The sequence below is a fragment of the Notamacropus eugenii genome, chromosome 3, assembly GCF_028372415.1.
Source record: "Notamacropus eugenii isolate mMacEug1 chromosome 3, mMacEug1.pri_v2, whole genome shotgun sequence".
In the NCBI taxonomy this organism is placed as follows: Eukaryota; Metazoa; Chordata; class Mammalia; order Diprotodontia; family Macropodidae; genus Notamacropus; species Notamacropus eugenii.
Genome location: NC_092874.1, coordinates 458,713,313 through 458,734,892, shown reverse-complemented (window position 1 = coordinate 458,734,892; position 21,580 = coordinate 458,713,313). Strand labels below are relative to the sequence as shown.

The 21,580-nt window shown below is 41.6% G+C and overlaps 1 protein-coding gene across 24 annotated transcripts in view; it reads right to left on the bottom strand.

Annotated features, from left to right (window-relative positions):
* The window catches only part of MAGI1 (membrane associated guanylate kinase, WW and PDZ domain containing 1), a 703,366-nt gene that overhangs the window by 38,111 nt on the left and 643,675 nt on the right, over nt 1-21,580 (bottom strand). For all 24 annotated transcript variants that reach the window (XM_072598734.1, XM_072598737.1, XM_072598738.1 and 21 more), the window contains 2 exons: nt 17,609-17,640; nt 3,936-4,152 (listed from right to left, as the gene is read on the bottom strand). In XM_072598734.1, coding sequence (XP_072454835.1) covers nt 3,936-4,152; nt 17,609-17,640 — 249 coding nt within the window. The remainder of the gene's footprint in view (nt 1-3,935; nt 4,153-17,608; nt 17,641-21,580) is intronic.

Below are 21,580 nucleotides of genomic sequence, written 5' to 3'. Positions count from 1 at the left end.
TCTCATTTTACATAGAATGCTTTGCCCATTTTAAATGTCTGGGTTTTTTTGTTTGTTGGATGGGGGGGAATGGTCAAATCCAGGAGGCCCAGTGAATTCTAACTTGGGTCCATCATCAAAGTATGTTAGAAAGGGACAACAGATACGAAACCACACTCGGTCAAGGTAACATTCCCCTACACTAGAAGCTTGTTGAAGACAGGGAATGTTTATCATCTAGTCTTTTTATTCAGAATGTTGCATAAAGCATATGCTTAATAACTTTCTCTAGTCTTGGATCAGAAGACTAGATCAACATCTCTTCACTGGTAGGAATTTTTAAAATTGTAAAAATTATTCAACCTTGGAAACTGACTGATGGTCCTTATTGTAGTAATTAAATCATATCAATTAAGTTGTCACTGTCACCTAAAGATTTAGTCTCTGATCACTTTTTTATTTTATTTTATTTTATTTTACCATTCATTCTTTAATGGATGTAAAGAAGTTGAGGTGGACATTAGATTGTCATTGTTAATTCCAAGATGAAACCCTACTGTCTGTCATTGACACAAATTCAAGAGAAAAAGATGCTAGTGACAAGGCCATACTAATTTCTTTCAAAGAAAACCAGTAAATAAGTACTTAGATCCCAAGTTCTAAAGGGAATGTCATTTGCAGATCACAGGCATCATAGACTTTGAGATAGGATCTTGCCATGTAGTCTAGCCAACTCATTTTATAGAAGAAGAAACGGAGGGCCAGAGTTGACCCAGGTAGAAAGTGTCAGACTAGGTGCTCAGACCCCAAGTGTAGCACTCTTTCCAATACACTATGCTAGGATTAAAAACAAAATGGCACTGGAACTGTGAACTCTTAAGTAAAAATGAGCTATCATCAATCTACTTGGCCCAATGCTAGCACTTCAGAGCACAAGTTCCTTTTTGAGTGGACTATATATTGATGCACATCCAAGTCCATGTACTTTACAGACCAGAAATGAGGTCAGGGAAATAAGAGCTCCATTTCAATTGAGGTAGAGCCATTGAATGGAAATGTACCTTTTGCAAAGGGGAATTATAATTAGTGAGGAAACTGAAGCCAAGGTGAAATTACTACTCCTTAGAAAATCTTTCCTTTAAGTGCTTTAGCTCAATGCTGGCTGACCAAACACAGTAATTACTGGAAAGCTTTCTGGTACTGTAATCAAAGAGGAATCTCATCTTCATCTGATGGTGGATATCTGAGCCCCTGACTTAAGATGATCAGCTGAGGGCAAATGTAGATGTTCAGTTTGGAAAAGAGAAGATCCTGGGGGAAAGATGAGGGTTAGGGAAACGATTATTGTCTTCAAACATATAAAGGGTAGTGACACAGAAGAAGGATTAGGCTTGTTTTGTCTGGCCCTATGGGATAAAACCATTGGGTAAAAGTGGTTAGGAGGCAAATTATTAACACATAGCACCACCAGAAAGAGGAAGGTGGTGGTGGGCTCTTCTTCGTTGCATATCTTCATGCACAGGCTGCACATCCGCTTGTTGGGAATGTTGTAGTGGGGAGACTTCTTTGATCATGGGTTTGACTAGGTGGACCTTCCAACTCTAAAATTTCATGATTTTGGACTATTTTATTGTTAAAGTCTTGGTAATTAAAAGAACTTGCATTTATATGTGGTTCTAAGGTCTGGAAGCCCATTTCTCTCAGCTCTGAGATGTAATAATTATAGGGATGGGAACTGGGTCTATGATTCCACTGATATGGGAACTCAGCTCCCTCTATCAGTGGAGGTTGGCATCTTCTCTGCACCAGAAGACCTATAGGATCATGCAGCTAAGAAATGTTCAAAGGACTTAATCCCATGTCTCCTGACTCCTTCTATCTACCCTTGGTCATCTTCTGTGTTAGTTTTCTTTCCCCATATCCATCTACCTTCGTATTCTTCTTATGTTGTTACTGATCCCAAGAAGAGAGGTCTTAATTTCCCTGTCACACAAAGGCAATCCTGTGCATTTGGTAGGAGATTAAAAAGTTCCCAATCAACACATCAGTGGAAAGCAATGAGATCAACATGTTGATGACACAACTACCTAGTCTGCTTTAGGGCATCAAAATATCAGGCACCACCATGGATGTTGAGGGTATCCATGGCCATGGGTTGAGCCGGCTATGACAGTTCTGCTTTCTTGGCCTTGGGCCTCAGTGGTGATCTCATGTTCTCCATCAAATTTTTACCACAGAGGAAACAGTAGCACCTTCATTCTGGCCAACATCCTTCTTGTCTTTGTAGCCTTAACTTGAGCTCTTCTGGATAAGACAAGTCATCGAAGTTTAAAAACAGTCACTAGAAAAGGGGCCAATAGAATTTATTTGTCCTCTGAAGGAAAAACTAGGGAAAGAGAATTCTGAGAGGTCTGCTCCTGACCCCTATACCTGAAAACCTATAGTTTTAAGATTTTCTTGCTCTGTCAAATAGTCCTACGGACATTTGGTTCCAAGAGCAAAAGAGTACCTTGTCTTAGAGACAGGACTCATCACGTCATATTTTAATTTTCTTCTGGTTCCGGAGAAGATGAATATAAGCTCTGGAATGTCATGGTGAGCCAAAGAAACATATCATGGCCACATTCACACAGATGGATCTGAGAAGCCTCCTCACAGGCACTGTGCTTATGAAGAACTCTCTAGAGCAATTCTGCCTTCCTCTCCCAGGTCCACAGCCAAGCCCACTCCTCCTGGGGTATTATCTAAAAAGTGGTTCCTAGGATTTGGGTACCCTAAGGGGACATCTCATTCAATTGCTCATTATATAGAGGAGGAAACAAAGGTCCAGTGAGGCCATGATGAGCCAAGATCACAAAGGTGTTAAATGTGGCAGTGGCTGCATTTGAATGCAGATTCCTTGACTGTAAAATGAGCAGTTCCCTCCATTGTGGAAGGAGAAGTTAAGGGAAAGAGAGCAGTTTGTTTCTTCTCTTTCATTTCATCCAACTACCCTTTACTAAGGAACTAGGGAAGGATATTAGACAGATCCTCAGATCAGGACTTTCCCTAACATGAATTCAGTGAGAACCCAGTCTTTTATACTCACTTTTTTCTGTCCTAATCATGCAAAACTTCCAGTTACAACAATGAGAACTTCTCTAACACCCCGTTCCCAGGCTTTTTAGGTCATCTTCTCATTCCTACCCAAAATGAATGTTCTTTCTGATTAATATTCTTTGCAAATTGCCTTGTAATGACAAGAGAAATCAGAGTTAACCAGAAGAGTCTATGGTCTTGTTGGAGCCCCATAACATTTCTAACATGTGAGACTGCTTCTTTCCTGGTATAGAGAGACAGGCAAAGGCCAAAGCATCATGCCAAACACCCTTGGAAATAATGAAAGCAAAAGCTACTTACTGTAGCTGTTGGTTTGGGGGATGATTAGAAGAATAGATAATAGCCTAAAATCTACACGCATTTTGAAAAATCAAGAAGACACTAAGAAAGCATTTAATTTCTTCCCATTATCTTTGCAATCTAAGCCAATCACATTTATGTTCTATTGTATAGCATAGCTCCTGCACAAGAAGGGAGTCTGAGCTCAGGGCACATCGTAATTTCCACTCAAGAAGGAATTAATGAGACAGCATCTCTTATCGTCAGGTTCTTTTAACTGAAGGGGGGAAAGAATCCATTTTCATCCAGGCTCTTTATTTTTTTTTTGAGCATCATCAATTTCTCTCTCTCTTTTGAACAGAAGACATAATTGAGTCCTTATAAACGTCCGGCAGATTCAAGTTGCTGCTCTCGCCAGCCTTCTCCTCCATACCTAATTTACATGCATCCATTTAGCACCTGAAAAGCCTATATTTTCAATAAACATTGGAAAGAGAAGGAAGTTGGGGCCCCGGGCAGCCAAGGAAGAGCCCCACTGTGGCCAGAATCCCAAACAGAGGGAACTGTTCGATACTCACGTCGGCTTTCATACATGCTCCTGGACTGAGCCCAGATTTTGAAGGGATCTGGCTTTTTCTGTCCAGAGCTGTCTATTTGGTCTGCTGCTGGGGCCTCAGCAGGAGGGAAGTCGGGCAGCGCCTGTGTGCTATGGCTGGGGGAAGCCGTGTGTCCGCTCCGGTGGCTGGAGACACTGTGCTGAGAGCTGTTTTGGCTATCTTTCCTCTCCAGTGGTTGCTGTCAGAAAGGAAAAGAACAGAGGGTTATTATTGGTCTTCCGAGTGGGTGTTTGCCCATCATTTTCTCTTTGTTCAGCATTTCTGCATACACATATATAAATATATAAACAACATTTTGGCTTCCACCTGGCTCCAGTTAATGCTGAGTGCATATAAATCCCCTGGCAATGGGCAAACCGAGAGATGGGCAGGAAAAATGGAAACGAGAGAATCACAAAACTTACTATGGCAGAAAACAAATCAAATTTTCATTAGAGCTTCCTTAGACACCATGAAGGTTTGCAAAGAGAGAGGCATTTGTTTTAAGATTATGACTTTGGGGACAATAAGCTGCCAGAAAATACCATGAAAGTTTTAAATTTAAGCCTGTCAAAATGCAACGAGGGCTCCAGTTGGACCCTCAGATTGTTTTCACTGCCTGCATTTGGCTAAAAACATTTGCCTAGTTTTTACCCCTTTAAATATGTAGAGAGATAGGCACTAGACCTGCTATTTCATTGGTATAGGGATAAAGAAAATCCTTCTACCAATGAAAGTTGGTATCTTCTCTGAAACTCTTGGTTTCAGAGTTGGTATCAACTCTGAATTCTTATTGCTTAAGTTTCCTAGTGGACTGAAAGGTTAAGTTAAACTAGGTCGGTAAGCATTATTAAGTGCCATTACATGCCCGGGACCGTGTTACGAGCTGGGAACCCAAGGAAAGGCAAAAGATAGTCTGTGTTCGCCTGGATTTCCCAGTCTAATGAGGCAGACAACATGGAAACAACTATGTACAAACAAGATAAAGACAGAATACAGAGGAAATCTTCACAGAGGGAAGGCACTAGCATTAGGGGAGATTGGGAAAGGTGGGATTGTAGAAGGAGGGATTTTAGCTGAGACTTGAAGGAAGCCTGAGGAGTCAGGAGCCAGAGATGAGATAAGTGAATTGCCCAGGATCACTTTTCCAATTCAAAAGGCAGGACTCTCTAGCTTACTTTTTTCCTAGTTCTGAGGCCACTATTCATTATAACATACTGCCCCTATGTATATGATGCTGGAAAGCCTTCAATGACGTGTATCAGGACTTGAATTATCGATGGGCAGAAAACAGATACACTATGTGCAAAAAGGTTCCCCCACCAGAACATAAGGGCCATAGAGCAAATGTTTTATTTTGTCCCCCTATTCCTAGTGCTTAGAACATAGTAGGCACTTTAAAAAAAGCTACTCAGTTGAATGGAATTGGCTACAGCCAGGCCGGCATGATGTAATTACTGGAACTGATGCAAATAAACAAAAGGGGATGTAGTAATAAGAGGGTTGCTTTTTCCTAATCAATTAGGCTAGCATGAAATCTCACCTACCAATATTCCACCTTTCAACCAAAAAGAAACCTCACGGTCTCATTTGCTTTGCTTAAGGGGATTTCAACTCAGTTTGTTGAATATATGATTTGCAATTACTGTTACAGAAGTACAAATGGGATTAAGGGAAGAGAGTTCTGCTTAAATTCCATTAGTGGGGAAATTCATTAAAGCCAAATGGGCAAAAGATGTATTTAGTCAAGGGCTCGCCCATTTTTAAGAAAAGCTCTTAACTTCAGAGGGAACAGTAAGTGGAGACAAGGGGAAAGGGGGTGGAGCCGAGTGGGGAAAAACACAGGAGATGGCTACTCATTCAACAAGCATTTGTTACCCCCATCCTCTAAGTTACATTGAGGTTACTTCCTACATAGTTTGTAGCAACTTATCTGTGTACAATGTGGTTTAGTTTTGTCTTTATAGCCAGTATCTGATGCAGAGTAGATGCTAAATAATGAATGAATGAGTAAGTTAGCGTCATCTCGGCTCTTTTTCCTAGTAAGGGGATCTTCGTAAATGTTCATGTGTAAAATGGTCATCACACTCATCCCCTTCTTGAATGAATTATCTCTCTTGATCTGAAAGGGATCCTGGAGATCATCTACTCTGACAAAGAGAAAAATGAGGCTGTGATCTACCCAAGATCAGACAGGTTTCATGGCCAAAATTGAAACTCAGGTTGCATGATTCCAAGCTCTTAATTCTTTCTTCTCCAGGACAGTGTGGCCCTGATCCTGCCTATGACTTGGGTGGCACTGAAAACTTCAATCTACCTGTCTGTAAAATGAGACAGTTAGACTAGACATCTAAGTGGCTTCTCAATTCTAACTCTATGATCCGATGCAAAGTAAAATTAGACAGATAAATGCCCAGTAAATATGCATAAACCAGATAGAATGCATTTGGGATTAGCAATGGTTCCATTTCCAGACTCATAGTTTCAGAACAGTTTAAAAAAAAGTCCTCTGAGCCAAAGCAACCTCATCACCAATACCCATCTTGTAGCACTGAGAAATTCTAGCAATCCTTTTCTTGCCTGTCGTCCATTCTTCTCCCTAGGAACATGCACAAACACACACACACACACACACACACACACACACACACAAAGACACGCACAGACACACCATACACACACACAAACACACCCCCTGCCTCTCTATTTCCTTTTCCTCTCTGTCTTCTCTCCCTCTCTCTCACACATCCTTTTCCTCTTCTCTCCTCTTTCCTGTCTCTACCTTTCCTGTCTCTTCTTTCTCTGTCTCCTCTCCTCCTCTCCCTCTTTTTTCTTCTCTTCTCTCTCTGCCTCCTCTGTTCTGTCTCCTCTCTCTTTCTCTGTTTCCTCTTCTCTCTCTTGATCTCTCTCTTTCATCTCTCTTCTCTGTCTCAGTCTCTCCTCTCCCCTCTCCTGTCCACTATGTTTGCCAAGGCTTTTCTCCCTACTTCCTTGGGTCCTAATAGTTGACTAACACAAGATGAAGGGAGAGAGAAACATGAGCCCATCAGATGATTTGGGCATCCTGAGCCCGATGAAAAGCTCAATTTGACAAGCTAAAGAGCTTCTTGGGAACTAAACCCAAGATCACTAACAATAACAACAGTAGTAAGTGCTCTTCCTATCCCCCTTCATGGTTTTCAAAGTCCTCTCAACTCATTACCTCACTTGAGTCTTCCAGCATCTCTGTGAGGGAGTCCATAGCCATAGATTGTACAGGGTCCTAGGGTCCTGGATTTAGAGCTGGAACTGACCTCGAAAGGCATCTAGTTCAACTATCCCATTTTATGGATGAGGAAACTGATGCCCCGGGAGGTTAAGTAATTTGGTCAAGGAAACACAGGTAATGTTAGAGAAAGGGTTTGTAGAGCCAGGCACAGTGAAAAAACATCAGAGGTAACTTCCTGACTGAATCCAGTCTCTCCACTATTCTGCTTGAACATTTTCCTATATGTTACAGTAGGAACTGAGATTTAGGGTAGTAATCTATTGAATTTGTAAAGCTAGAATGTCTTATGAGTCACTAAGAGGCTGCTCTTTGCTAGCCTCCTGGATTTAAAAGCAAGAGGGACAAGGGATGACTCGATGGAGGAGAGTTATCAAGAAATAAAGGTGATACAAAAAAGCAGAAGATATTGACAAAACTTAAATAAATAAATAAAACCATTAGGAAAAAATGAGAAAACATCCTGAGATAGCATCTAGTTCTTCCTAAAACTGCACAGGGAAAAGTAAATCCTTTCTGCAATTTAATTCCATCAATATGTTTTAAAGAAAGGGCTGAGATCTGTCAGTTACTGGAATATGGTCCTAACATGGCTCAGTTTAGCAAGGAGTAAGAGGCCCTGCTGCTCTCTGATACCTGACCCATGAGAAGAAATCGATTATCTCAGTCTCAGTCAGAGGCTCTTTTTGCCCATTTTCCTACAAGGTAGGCGCCTGCAGTGAGCTGGGAGGTGGCACCATAGTGCATAGAGGGCCAGGCTTGGAGTCAGAAAGACTTATGTTTGCCAAGTTCAAATTCAACCTTTGACAATTACTGTGTGTCCCTGGGCATGTCACTTAACCCTCTTTGCCTCAGTTTCCTAATCTGTAAAATGAGCTGGAGAAGGAAATGGCAAACCACTCCAGTATCATTGCCAAGAAAACCACAAATTGGGTCACAGAGAGATGGACGTGACTAAAAAGACTGAACATCAACACTGCCTCAACACAGGTGGTGCTTAATAAAGATTTACTGACTGATTGACTGGATCTGTGCTGAGTCTGACATTCTGCATTACCGCCAATAATTGGCTGTGCCTCAGTTTCCAGAATGGAACTAGCAACGACTGCCCTCTTAGCATCTCCTTAGGATATTATGGACACAGTTGAGCAGTCCTTGGCTTTCTAGGACACAGAAGCTACCCTTTATTTCCAGCTAGCTAGCACTGTGGTAGACTTGGTGTCAGGAAGACTTGAGTCATCTCCTGCCTCTGACACTTACTAAGTTGTGCAAACCTCAGTAAATTACTTCAACTCTCTCAGCCTCAGTTTTTACATCTGGAAAATGTGAATGATGCCCCCTGCCTCACAGGGTTGTTTTGAAGACCAAATGAGATAGGTAAAGTTCATATCTCGAATGAGATAACATATGCCAAAAGTTTTGCAAAATTTTATGTATATAAATACTATTTATTATTTATTGTAATCATTGTTACCTTAATACCAGTTAAGGCCCCTATCCTTGTAAATAGGGTCATAGGGATTTATTCCCCTGCACACCTCAAATAATCTTTTAATAGGATATCTGATTCAAGAAGTCTTTGGATGAAGCCTGCAAACCACCTCTTAACAAAGAGGTGGTGGACTGAGGATACAGAATGAGACATACAAATTTCGGGGCATGGCCAATGTGGGAATTAGTTTTGCTTGACTGTACCTATTTATTACATAGGTTTTCTTCCCCCCTCCTTCTACCCTAGGAAATAGGAGATAGAGAAAGTAATAGCTTTTTAATTGCTTTTTAAAAATTAACATTTCATTTAAAATCAAGGGACGGCTGGTTGAAAAGCTACAGCCCTGTCCTGTCTTTACACTTCAGAAGCCCAACCTGTCTCAGCTTCGGAGAGAAATAACAGACCCGGGAGTCTAGTGCCATTTATCCAGCTGGGACCCATGAAGAGTGAATTAATTCCAGAGTTAAGTAATGGTGCCAGAAGCCTTGGGCGCATCTCTCTGTTCCTATGCGTTACAGTCAGGCTTTTTTCAAGAGCTGTCTGGGGTATAGCCATCAATCTTGTCTCACTTCTACTTTGTCAAGCACAAGAAACAGGACTGAACTTGGAATCACAGCACCTAGGAGAAACCTATGACTTGAGTTCAAATTCTGATTGCCTTTTTCCACCTCTATCATGCTGCCCAAGTCCCATTCTCTCTGGGCCTTGGTATTTGAATCTAAGAAATGGGCATCTTGGGCTAGATGGTGTCTAAGATGCCTGCCTTCCAGCACTAGGTTTGGAATCCTATGATCTTTGCCCTAGGAACATCTACTCTTTCATTGTCTTTTTAAAAGAAATTCCTCTTATCTTGTCCACTCTAATCTCTAGCATCTTTCTCAATGTATCTTTGGCCCCTAATCGGTATTTAACAGAGGGAAGAATTTTTTTTGTGCCTATTCATTCAGATAAAATGTTCTACGACATGCCTGCCTTCATGGGAGCTAAACCCAATTTCAAGAAACAGCATAAAAAATGAGAAGCACCGTGGTATCATCATCATCATCACTAAAACTTATATTGCTTTGAAGTTTGCAAAGCATTTTGAAAATGTTCTCTCATTGGGTCCTCACAACAACCCTAGGAGGTAAGTGTTTTGATTATACCCATTTTACAGGGAAGAAACTGAGGTAGACAGTGGTTAAGTGTCGTGCCTGGGGTCACATGGCTGGTAAATGCTAGAGGTAGGATTTGACATAGCATCCCAGGGAAACCCAACTTTCAGAATTATGTGAGCACAGAAGAGAGAGGGGGGGGGGGGGGAGGGAGGGAGAGAGACAGAGAGAGAGGGAGAGAGAGGGAGAGAGACAGACAGAGAGAGACAGAGAGAGAGAGAGAAAAGAGAAAGACAGAGAGAGAGAGAGAGAGAGAGAGAGAGAGAGAGAGGGAGAGACAGAGAGAGACAGAGAGAGAGAGAGGGAGAGGGAGAGAGACAGACAGAGAGAGACAGAGAGAGAGAGAGAAAAGAGAAAGACAGAGAGAGAGAGAGGGAGAGAGAGAGAGAGGGGGAGAGGGAGAGAGGGGGAGAGGGGGAGGGGGAGAGGGAGAGGGAGGGAGAGGGAGGGAGGGAGAGAGATAGATAGAGAGAGAGAGAGAGAGAAAAGAGAAAGACAGAGAGAGAGAGAGAGAGAGGGAAAAGAGAAAGACAGAGAGAGAGAGAGAGAGAGAGAGAGAGAGAGAGAGAGAGAGAGAGAGAGAGAGAGAGAGAGCACTGAAAATCCTCTACAGAGCTGAATTTCAAGAAAGGTTTTCTTTGGTAGTTTGATTTCTCACCTCTCATCAATCTGCTCCCAGAGTGGTAAGTAGGTGTACATGCTATCTTCTGGCAGTTCTATGAAGCTACGGACAATTCTATCACTGTACTGAATTTGGACTGAAAGGCCTTGTTTCCTTTGAGAGACAAGAACTGCAAGCTTCAGGAAAGGTGGATGTTCAGGTACAGTATACTGGGTTGAATTAGACTATTTTTCTTCCCCAGCGTATTATTCCCCTCTACTTCTTCAATAAAGGATTCATTTCAGGACTGATTTTCTAGATAATTATTGATGCTTTATGGAGAGTTTGGCAAAGCAGCATTTCAGCCAAACTGTACCTCTGCATTCCATCTAAATTGTGCCCCAGGTTTGTATAAGATAAAAATTAAATAGCATCTTACGGATGTGTTATAAAAGCAGAGCCAGAGTGAGACTATCACTGAGTGGCATGTTCTAAAGTGCATTCCCCCTTCCCCGCATTAAGAGTTTTCATTTCATTTTTTTTAATGGAGTTCAATTAGGAAAATGACTTAATTTGAAAATGTATTCTGTGTTTAAGATCTTGTTAGAGACTCTGGTTTTCTAAAGACATGATGCTATCTGCAGGGACCCACCACTGATAAGACATAAATATGCTAATTAGTTAGGGCACACAATCCTTTCCTGGGTCAGTGTCAAGAATCTTACACAAATAGAGGCCATATTTATATAACTCTCCAATAAAAGTCACTGTTTGCTGTTTCAGGAGTCTGTAAAGCTTCCCAGGAGACATGGGACCTAGAGACTATTCACTGTCCAATACTAGGTTTCAAAAATACTAGGTTTCAACTCATTTCATTTGTTCCCCTAAACTCCCTTGTACTTATTTAGTATTCTGCATGTAATAGTCTATATACACAGAAGAGGAGCTTTCTGAGGGTAAGGGCTGTTTCATTTTTTTTCTTTATATCTTCTCTGTCTAGCACAGATCCTGATCCTCTCTAACTTTTCTAGAATGAGGAATTGGTCTGTTGGATCACAGTCAATGGCTTGGTAGACCAAACTGGAGAGAGAACACAGTGTCTGTTGGATGTGAAATAAGAAGCTCTGGCTTCTTTGACACTCTCTTGTTAGCTTGTGGGCCTCAGTTTCCTTATCTGTAAAAATGAGGGTCAGGGAGTAGAGGGCTTCTGAGGTCTCTTCCATGTCTACATCAATGAGTCTGTGTTGCTAAGGAGACATTAGGTACTGGGTTTCCTCACCTGTCTGGTAATTAGCTACAGTGAGGTCATGGGAGCCAGGGTGATGTAGGAGAAAAGAGAACAGGGGAAAGTGTCAGTAGGTGTGGGGTCTAGAGGAAAAGACGCTTCATGGATAGAAAACTAGGGGGAGTCCGGAAGTGCTTTCTCAAGCGTCCTGGGTCCTGTCTACTATGCTAACTACCTTCTGAATCTCTAGAATGCTCTATAAATGGGAGTTGTTTACTATCATCATCCTCCTCATCGGAACCATTTATTATTACTACTATTATTAGCCATGCTTTGGTAGCAGCTCCTTTATTTCTCTGTGCCTCACTTTCCGCATGTGTAAAACAAGGGAGCTGTAATCTTTGATCTCTAAGGTCCTGTCCAGTTCTGCAGCTCTATGATATGGAAAGAGGGGATCTCTCAGATCACCCAGTACCCACAACAGCAACATTTCTAGTAAAAGTGCAAAGAACAGAAAGACCCCAAATTGGAGGCAGATTTCTGTTCCTCATCGGCCAGATGCAGTGGGACATGTCCTGTTGGGGAGACGACCACTGGCCTCATTTGGAATACCTTTGTTAATCAGCCCAGGCCATCAGGATGCACGCTACTCACTGGGCTGCTACAGGAACACTAAAGGTTATGTATACACTGAGTATGTGGTGGAGTATAGCAGAGAGAAAGGTTGGATATAAGTCAGGAGAGACCTGGTCCCTGACACTAGTGGTCTGACCATGACAAGTCACTGAAACTTGCTGAATCTTAAGTTTCCATATCTGTAAAATGGGAATAATAAGACCTATAATATCTACCTCACTTAATTGTTACAAGGACCAAATAAATTAATGTAAATTAACTTATATATGTAAAATGCTCTGTAAACCCCCTTAAAGTACCATGGGAACATTAGCTATCATTAGGAGTACTACCTTTTTGGAGGGCACTTATGATTTCTCATTCTAGGAAACTCTGTGAGATTATTCCTTCTATCAATGAATTCAGTGCATTTCCAAAGACCAAAATGTAAGAGCCCTGTAACCTCTGGTCTTAAAAACTAAGGGATCCCGTGGCTTCTCAGGGTCACACAGCTAGGATGCAGTAGAGTAAGAGCCTGACTCCCTCTATTACTATGGATACCACTGCGCCATAATGGTGGAACCAGTCCTGCCATTATTACAGTGCTTTTGCTATTGATTTTATTTGCTTCTGGGAGAATAGTCAAATTGGGAGGCAGTAATAAAGAGAAAGCACGAGGAAAAATCAGCTTCTTGGTGTTCCACTGAGTTCCTTACAAAGGGAAATATCTTTAATAGGAAATGAAAATATTTGCTATGAAAACAAAATGACTATAGACGGCACTTAGGAAGCTAGATGATAAAAAGAATTGGTATGGCACAAATATGGCACATTGATCCATTTTAAAGCCAAATTATGAATGGATTTGTCATTTCTAGGCTACATTATTTCCCATTCACTTGCTTGCTGAGGCCTCAGTCTATAACAGATCTTAATGCTACATTCAGAGAAAAAAACCACTGCACGAATCAATAATTAGGCCCATATACCACCAAAGACTGAATGGAAAAAAAAAATAAGCTGTCTAATCTCAACAACAAGGAAGAGATGCCCACCTTTCTTACCTTCCCTGAACCCAGACTTTGCTACTTACTAAATGTGTGGTCATGGACTGGTCCCTTCAGCTTCTTAGACTTCAGATGTTGTTGAGTCATTTTAGGCATAAAATGCCTGAACACTTCATGACCCCATTTGGGGTTTTCTTGGCAGAGATACTGGAGTGGTTTATCATTTCCTTCTCCAGCTCATTTTACATATTAGGAAACTGAGGCAAAGAGGGTTAAGTGACTAGCTCAGGGTTATATGGCTAGTAGGTGTCTGAGGCTGGATTTGAACTCAGGTCTTCCTGATTCCAGGACTGGTGCTCTATCTGTGCCACCTAGGTGTCCCAGTTTTCAGATGCTTCATCTATAAAACATGCTATACTAACACACTCCTGATCTCACACAGAGTCAAAGCTTCACAGACTTTAAAGGCTATATAAATTCAAGTTATAATTATTTACTCTGGGTGTCTCATCTCTTTTATGATCTAATAGGAACAATAATAGCTTGCATTCATAACAAAGCATTTTATAGGCATTAGATCATTTATGTATATAAAAAAAGGCACTTCACAGGGGGTGATTATCGATGAAGAAGAAAGGGGGAAAAATTGACTCCGCAAGAAAATATATTTTGGTTCTTGGAAATGAACAGAACTCTTAGAAGAGCCGGCCAAACCTGCAAAATGTCCCTTCTCTGGGTTTTCAAGAGAACAGAAAATATATGTGATTGAGGTTCAATAGTTCTCAAGCTTTACATATATTCCCTATACCACTAGAACCTCTGTTGAACCCAGAGCCCTTCCCATCCTTATATCCTGCTGGGCCCTCTACTGAATATATACCTTCCAGAGGATTGGGAGAGTTAGGAAAAAAAAAAAAAAGAATCTAGTAAAAAACCAAAACTTTACTACTGTTATTATCTTTTAAGTAACTCAGAGAACTGGGGGGAGGGAGTATGGACAAAATGGGGAGAGAAATCATGATTAGCTAATAAGAGTAGTTTTGGATAATTTTGGGATTTCCATTTTCCATCCTTCTCTAATCCTTGAGTGAACACAGAAGAGTAAGAGAGAATTGTAATTAATAACAAATAAATTCCTGGTCCAGGTGATTGATTCAGGTGAAAGAAAACTGAAAATCCCTGAAATTGACCTGGTTTTGTTTCTGCCATTCATTAAAAAAAAAAAAAAATGAAGGGTTTCAATCAAATCACCTCATCGTGGATCATATCAAATATACTTATGACACTACCACTGGCTTGAGTGAGTACTCAATCCACAAATTCAATACTTAAAGCTGAATCCAGCAGGTAGAATTCCTTATTAAGAAAAAGCTATAGGAAGTGTCTGGGTGGGAAAAACCAGATCAAAGAGGCAGGCTTTTCTGATCTCATCAAACCCTCTAAATTATTGAAAATATGACCAAAAAAAGCCCATACAAAGGGAAAGCTGCCACCATGCTCTCAAGCCAGCAGTAGTTTCTGAACCATAATGAATGGTCACTGGGACAAAGTCAGAATCACAAATCTGAGGCAATGACCAGTGTGGCACTTTGGTTCAGATTCTGGACTTAGAGGAAGGAAATTCTAGCTCTGGGACCACGATTAAGTCACTTAACTCTGGGAATCATTTGCTTCATCTGTAAAATGACAGGGTTTGTGCTAGACAACCTCAAGTTTTTTCCAGCTCAAGATCTATGATCCTTATAAATAGTTTTGACATGATCCTAGGACATTCAATCAAGTGGTCTCTATAGATGTGATTGGTCTCAAGTCGTCCTTTCACTGGCCTCCAGATATCCTGACAGCTAGTATCTCAATATCCATGAACCTCCCCATCTAAAACAAAACAAAAACCCAAACACCAAAGCTCAAAACCAAATTTTTTTTCCCCAAAATAGTTTATCATTGTACACACAAAGTAAAAAACCAGGGGACAAGAGTATGACATTGAAATAGATGTCCTCCCACAAAGTTCCCCCCCCCACACATACACACACATTGCAGATGACAAGGGCAGTTTTATGTGCTGTACAGGGCACCTGCTAATTTCCCTTGCAGCAAGTATTGTAAGGCAGCTGCCAGGGTAGATGAGAGGAAAGTGACATGGTGACAACGGCCATCTCAGAACTGACACAGGCAATGGCCAAGGAAGGAACTGTTCTTGGGGGTCTCTCCCTCCTCTAGACCAACAAGAGAACACTTCTAGGTTGTGGTGTCTGAAAGCCAGCCAAGTGAGACAAAGCAATGAAGGCGACTTTTTCCAGGAGTACGGCTGAAGCTATTGGCTTGTTAACGACATCACTTTCACAAAAGGAAATTGGCAAAGGAAATTAACCCGCCTTAGTGAGCCCAGAGTAGAGCCCCAGTTCTCCATCAGTTGGACCTCCTCTGAGTACAGAGTAAGCATCACCAAAGGACTTTCTGTGGAGCAGAAACATGCAAATGAACTTCCATGAATCACTTAAACTAGGCAGAAGCTGAGCCAGCGGTAAAATTATTAAGAGGAGTCCATTCTCCTCAGTATTTCTGAATCCCTCCCAATTTGAATTTGCTCATCACCAAGGCTGTATCATAAATATAGGATCCCAGGTATCACAGTAGGATACTTGGTCAGAGAAGAATAGGTAGGTGGGGGTTCTAACAGCCTGGGCTCTTCCCACATATTTTCTCAGACCTGTTTCTTTTTTACTGGAGGCCAAATTAGTTTCTGCCTGTGACAGGGATAACACACACACACACACACACACACACACACAGAGGCATTTCTGTGATTTGAGCATGAGCTCAGAGTAGCACTTCTGGGACTCCACATTAATGCAAGCTGACAGTGGTAGCGGCCCAAAGTCATGTGCCTTTAATCAGCACTGCTCCCAGCCCCTGGAATTGCATTAATTATTACAGGGATTTTTCTTTTCCTTTTCCTTAGGAGGGGGCAAGAACTTACAGAGAAGCTTTAAAAAGCAGGAGGTTCCCTCTAATTTTACTAAGGACTCTCCCCTCCCTCAGGCTCCTCCAGCCACCACCCCTTTCCCAAGGAGCTCTGTCAGACAGGTGAAACAGAAAGAGCTACAAATGCTTAAGCTGCCAATAGATCTTTTGCAAAGTTTCAGAGGGTCTTAGAGGCTAGAACAGTTCTTAACGTGCCCACCTAAGCTTTCCAGGTTTTATGCTCACCTCACCCTTATTTTAATGAAATAGAAAGCCTTGTCACCCTTGATCAATTTCCATAAGCAATAGAGCTTCCAATTTTGAGTTTTAAAGTAGCCTCTAAATTTGTTTCCACGGAGCCAGGCTTTCACCACTAACCTCTCCATTCTAACCTCTAAGCTATTAGCTAGCCTATCAACTAGGTAATGTTCCTAAAGGGAATCCAGATTAGAAGGGACAGCAAAATATTGATTTTGTGTGTGTGTGTGTGTGTGTGTGTGTGTGTGTGTGAGAGAGAGAGAGAGAGAGAGAGAGAGAGAGAGAGAGAGAGAGAGAGAGAGAGAGAGAGAGGGAGGGAGGGAGGGAGAGGGAGGGAGGGAGGGAGGGAGGGAGAGGGAGGGAGGGAGGGAGGGGGAGGGAGGGAGGGAGGGAGGGAGGAGAGAGAGAGAGAGAGAGAGAGAGAGAGAGTTAGTTTAAAGAATCGTACACCTGCAATATAGTCCTGCTAAAATCTCTCAGAAACAACAAAGGCTGCCCTCCCCAGCAAGGAAATGTCTCACTCTCATCACTCAGACAGCCCATGCTTTACATAGACACATAAATCCAGGCACCAGCATCGGGGTTCTTTCTTAAACATGCATGCTTTATATTTTGTAAATAATTCATCACCTGGCACACAGAAAAAGCAAGAGGAGAGAGTATAGTAATATTAGAGGGTAGAAGACCCGGTAGGGTGGAATGCCACTGAGAATGAAGGTGGAGTCTTTTTCAAAGGAAACAATGAGATTTATTTCAAGTTAAAACAGCTAACAAAGTCACCAACTGAAACAGTTGTGTATTTTTTTTTCTTTAAGTACCTTTTAAAAAATGCTCAAGCATGCTTAAACCGGGCTGCTTGAAGCCTGCCCCCAAAATCAGTCTGCAGTTTTAGATAATCCTTGCCGCACCAAACAGACACCCAGAACTTAATGATTCCAGTATTAGCACTTGGATCCCCCACTCATCGCAAAGCACAGTTCAGAAAATTAAGCCCCCAAATCAAGCCATTCACAGCCCTCCTCCCCTCAACCACCACCCCAAAAATACCCAGAGTAGATGAGAAGTCCTTACCGACTTTGGGCTCCTCTTTGGGACTGGCAGTCCTGAAAAAATGGCAACAAGGGAAAAAATAATCATTAGCATGTAAATGTTACCTTTTCCTTAAAGAAAAATCCCCAGGTGTATCAATGTAAAATAGCCATCTGCAGAGTTATGTCAGATTCCTCTCTGGCATTGGAGTTACCAGTCTGTTCATATCGTATCAAAGCAGAGAGAGAGAGGAAGAGAGAGGCAGGGAGATCTGTCTGCATTAGCTATGCTGACTTGTGCTGCAGCAGCCTGGAGGCTGGGGAAAGAAATTCACAGACCTCAGCGGCCTGGGAAATTGAACACTTGGACAGAATCTCAAATGCTCCCCTGGATTAAGAGAGACTTAACTTACAATTAAGCCCCGGATATTTCCTTTTGACGCGATCTGCTTGTCAATTCTATCACACCAATCAGAACAGCAGGAGGAAAACATGTTTGTTTTTTAAAAAGAAGTACACGCTAAAAATGGACCCTCTTAAAATGCATTTATCTTTGGGGATCGCACATGCACGTCTGCCTCAGAGCAGCGGAGCCTGAGCACCCAAACGAAGACAGATAATGTTTCACTAGCACAAAAAGATAATTTATGAACATAAACCTCAAGTTTGCTCAAAGTCTATGCTGGAGATCCAAGCCTTCTCTAGATAGCAGCACACGCCTTATTGCCTGTCAGTCACCAAACCCATTTCCTATGACTGATTAGGAAGAACTCTGGCTGGAAGTAGCTCTTGAGGGAGAAACAGGCAGTTTGGCAATGAGAGGGGAATCTTCTCAGACCCTGTCCTACCTTGACAAGAAGGAAATCATTAAAATGGAGGAATGTAAAGAAAGTAAGAAAGGGCATAGACTTGGTTCTGGATAATTTGCCTGGTCCCATCAGGCTGACTTGGTGGACGTACTGATATTCCTTGTACAAAAGTGTAACATCAGTCAGTCAGCACACACTTAAAGCATCTACTATGTGCCATGATGCTTAATGGCAATGAGGCACAAACTTAAAACAGCTGACTTATTACCTGCGGTTAGAGAAATCCTTAGAAGAAACAATGAATTAATGAAAGAAAAGGCATTTAATAAGCACATTGTACTAAGCACACGGGATATACATACAAAAAGCAAGAGAGGTCCCATCCTCAAAAAAGATGACATTTTAATAAGAGGACATTACACTTAAATAAATTACATTAACATGGGGGGAATGGTGCTCTTTCGAACATCACAGGTATAGCAAGTAAGTTGAGAAAGGGGATGAAAAAATGCAGCTAAGTGGTACAGTGGACAGAGTGCTGGAAAACCTGGATTTGAATCCTCCCTTACTAACTGTTTGATCACAGACAAGGCACCTCTGCCTCAGTGTTCTCAACTGTAAATTGGGGACCATACTCTCAGGGTTGTTTTAAGGATCAAATGAGATAATACTGGTAAAGCACTTAGCATGGTGCTTGGCACATAGTAGGCACTTAACAAATTCTTATTTACTTCCTTCATTTTTAGCACCTGAAAAACAGATTTGTACATGGGAGTCTTTCTGAGCTAGAGTATGAAAGTTTCATGCAGATGATATCTATGGAACACACAGGACACATTTTCAAAAATCTGAATAATTTGCTTTGGAAACTTCAACTTTCTTTTTTAGAAAATGATTCATGGGTCCCCTTATGCAGCATGATGAGTCCAACTCTTCTGCAAGTGACTTGCTAAACTGTGAACTAGACTAAGTTTAACATAAGTGACACACAGAAATTGAAGTGGGAAGAGGAAGGAAAAGGCATTTTAGATGACCGTTTCCAATGACATCTGCTCCAAACTCAGCCTGCCAGCAATGACACCCCCTAGGACTCCTCCCTTCTGAGAGGCTATGCAGGGGTAGCTCATGCATTTTTGGATCATTCAAAAGTTGGCTACATAAATTGAGGGAGGCAGTCTGCTACAGGAGAAAGTATACTGACCCTGGGTTCACATTCTGCCTTCGATGCTTACTACTTATGAGACCTTGGGCAACTAAGTAATTTCAGTTTCCTTGTGATTAAAAGGAGAGAGTAAATAACTTAAGTTCTTTCCAACACTTCCTCCTAGAACCTGATTTCAGTCCCTTCACTATTCTGGTTGCTTTCCTCTGGATCACATTTGAGAATCGGATTGGAGCTCAGTACTTATTGATTATGGATACAGACCTCAATGACTATCACACATAAAACACATCACTGGCTCTCTCTTATAGACTTAAAGGTACAATAAATGTTAGTTTGGGCCCAGATTTATGATGACATTGGTGTATGGAACTTTGGGCGTGGAAATTCCCTCCATCAATGCAAATGGTTAAGTCAGAGGATTATTGGATCATACATTTAGAAGTCATGGAGTCCAATCCCCTAATTTCTTTTGGTGATTGTTGTTGAGTCATTTTCAGTCATGTCCAACGCTCTGTGACCCTGGTTTGGGGTTTTCTTTGCAAAGACATGGTTTGCCATATCCTTCTCTGACTCATGAGGCTAGATTTGAACTCACAAAAATGAGTCTTCCTGATTTCATACCTGGCACTATGTCCACTGCATCACCTAACTGCCCCTAATTTTACAGCAGAGGAAATTGAAGGCAGAGGTTTGTCTTGCCCAGGGTCACACAGCTGATGAGTATTTGAGGTCACATTTGAACTCAGAACTGTATAAAAATTAGAAATGCTAAAAAGTGAAAGAGACTGCTTGGAGTTCTTCTTCCTTGGACATCTTCCAGTTGAGCCATGAACAATTTACAGGTTGAGCTACAGTGGGGATTTCTCTCAGGAATGGGTTGAACTTGTTGGCTGTTGAGGTCCTTTCCTAGTCTGAAATTCTGTGATGTTCTTGGTTACTTGGGACACTGAAATATTGAGTGACCCTCAAGGTTTCCAAGGTAGTATGGGCCATAAGCATGCCTTCAACCCAAGTCCTATGGACACCAAGGCCTGCCCTCTACCTATGCCATACTGCCCCCTGTGTTGTTTTTACGGTCGCCATGCTATTATTATTTTTATTGGAGCACACAACCTCTATTTTAGGAGTAAGACCATTCTGTATGACTCATGATACTGATTACAATCCAGGTAGAAGGGAAGAAATCGCAGTTGTTTTGAAGAACTAAGTCGGCTTATTCAGAGGGAAACACAGTAGAGACAGATTCCGTGTTTCCATTGGCTTTTTAGAACCTAAAGGGAAATGTCACTTCAAAGATGTCTCCTAGTACTTCAAAAGAGAGGCATGTGTTCAAAGAACAGTCAGTTATTTAGCCTCAAAAGAACAGAGATTTCATCAGTTTGTTCTACTGAGGACACTCACCATTCTTTTCACTTCTTAGTAGACTTTTCCTGAGTTGGTATGGCTGAAAAATACCTTAGCTGGGTGGGAGGAAACACCACTTTCTGGCAATTAGCCAGAGTTGGAAGGTTGATAATGGCCTGATGACAGGTCCCTACTACAGACCTTTCTCATCTGGTAGTGCTTGACAGAGTTTGCTCATTATTAGCATGAGACCTCAGGATGACCTGAGCAGAGTGGTTTGGTCAAAAGGCCCTTTAGAGTTGGGTGATATGGATTCAAATTCTGGTTTTGCCAGTGACCACCTGGTATGACCTCATACAAACTGTTAAACTTCAGTTTCCTCATTTGTAAGAAGAAAAAATCGGACTAACTGGGCTCTAATGTCCTTTCCACCTCTAAGTCTGTCAATCAACAATCCTTTTATGACTACTATGTGTCAGGCACTGGGTATACAAAGACAAAAATGAAGTAAGAACTACTCTCAAGATCATATCACCATCATTGTCATGACTATCACCATCATCATCGCCATGACCATGACCATGACCATCATCATGATCATCACTGTCATCATCGTCATCACCATCATCATCATCACCATCATCATCATCATCACCATCATCATCATCACAACCATCATCATCATCATGACCATCAC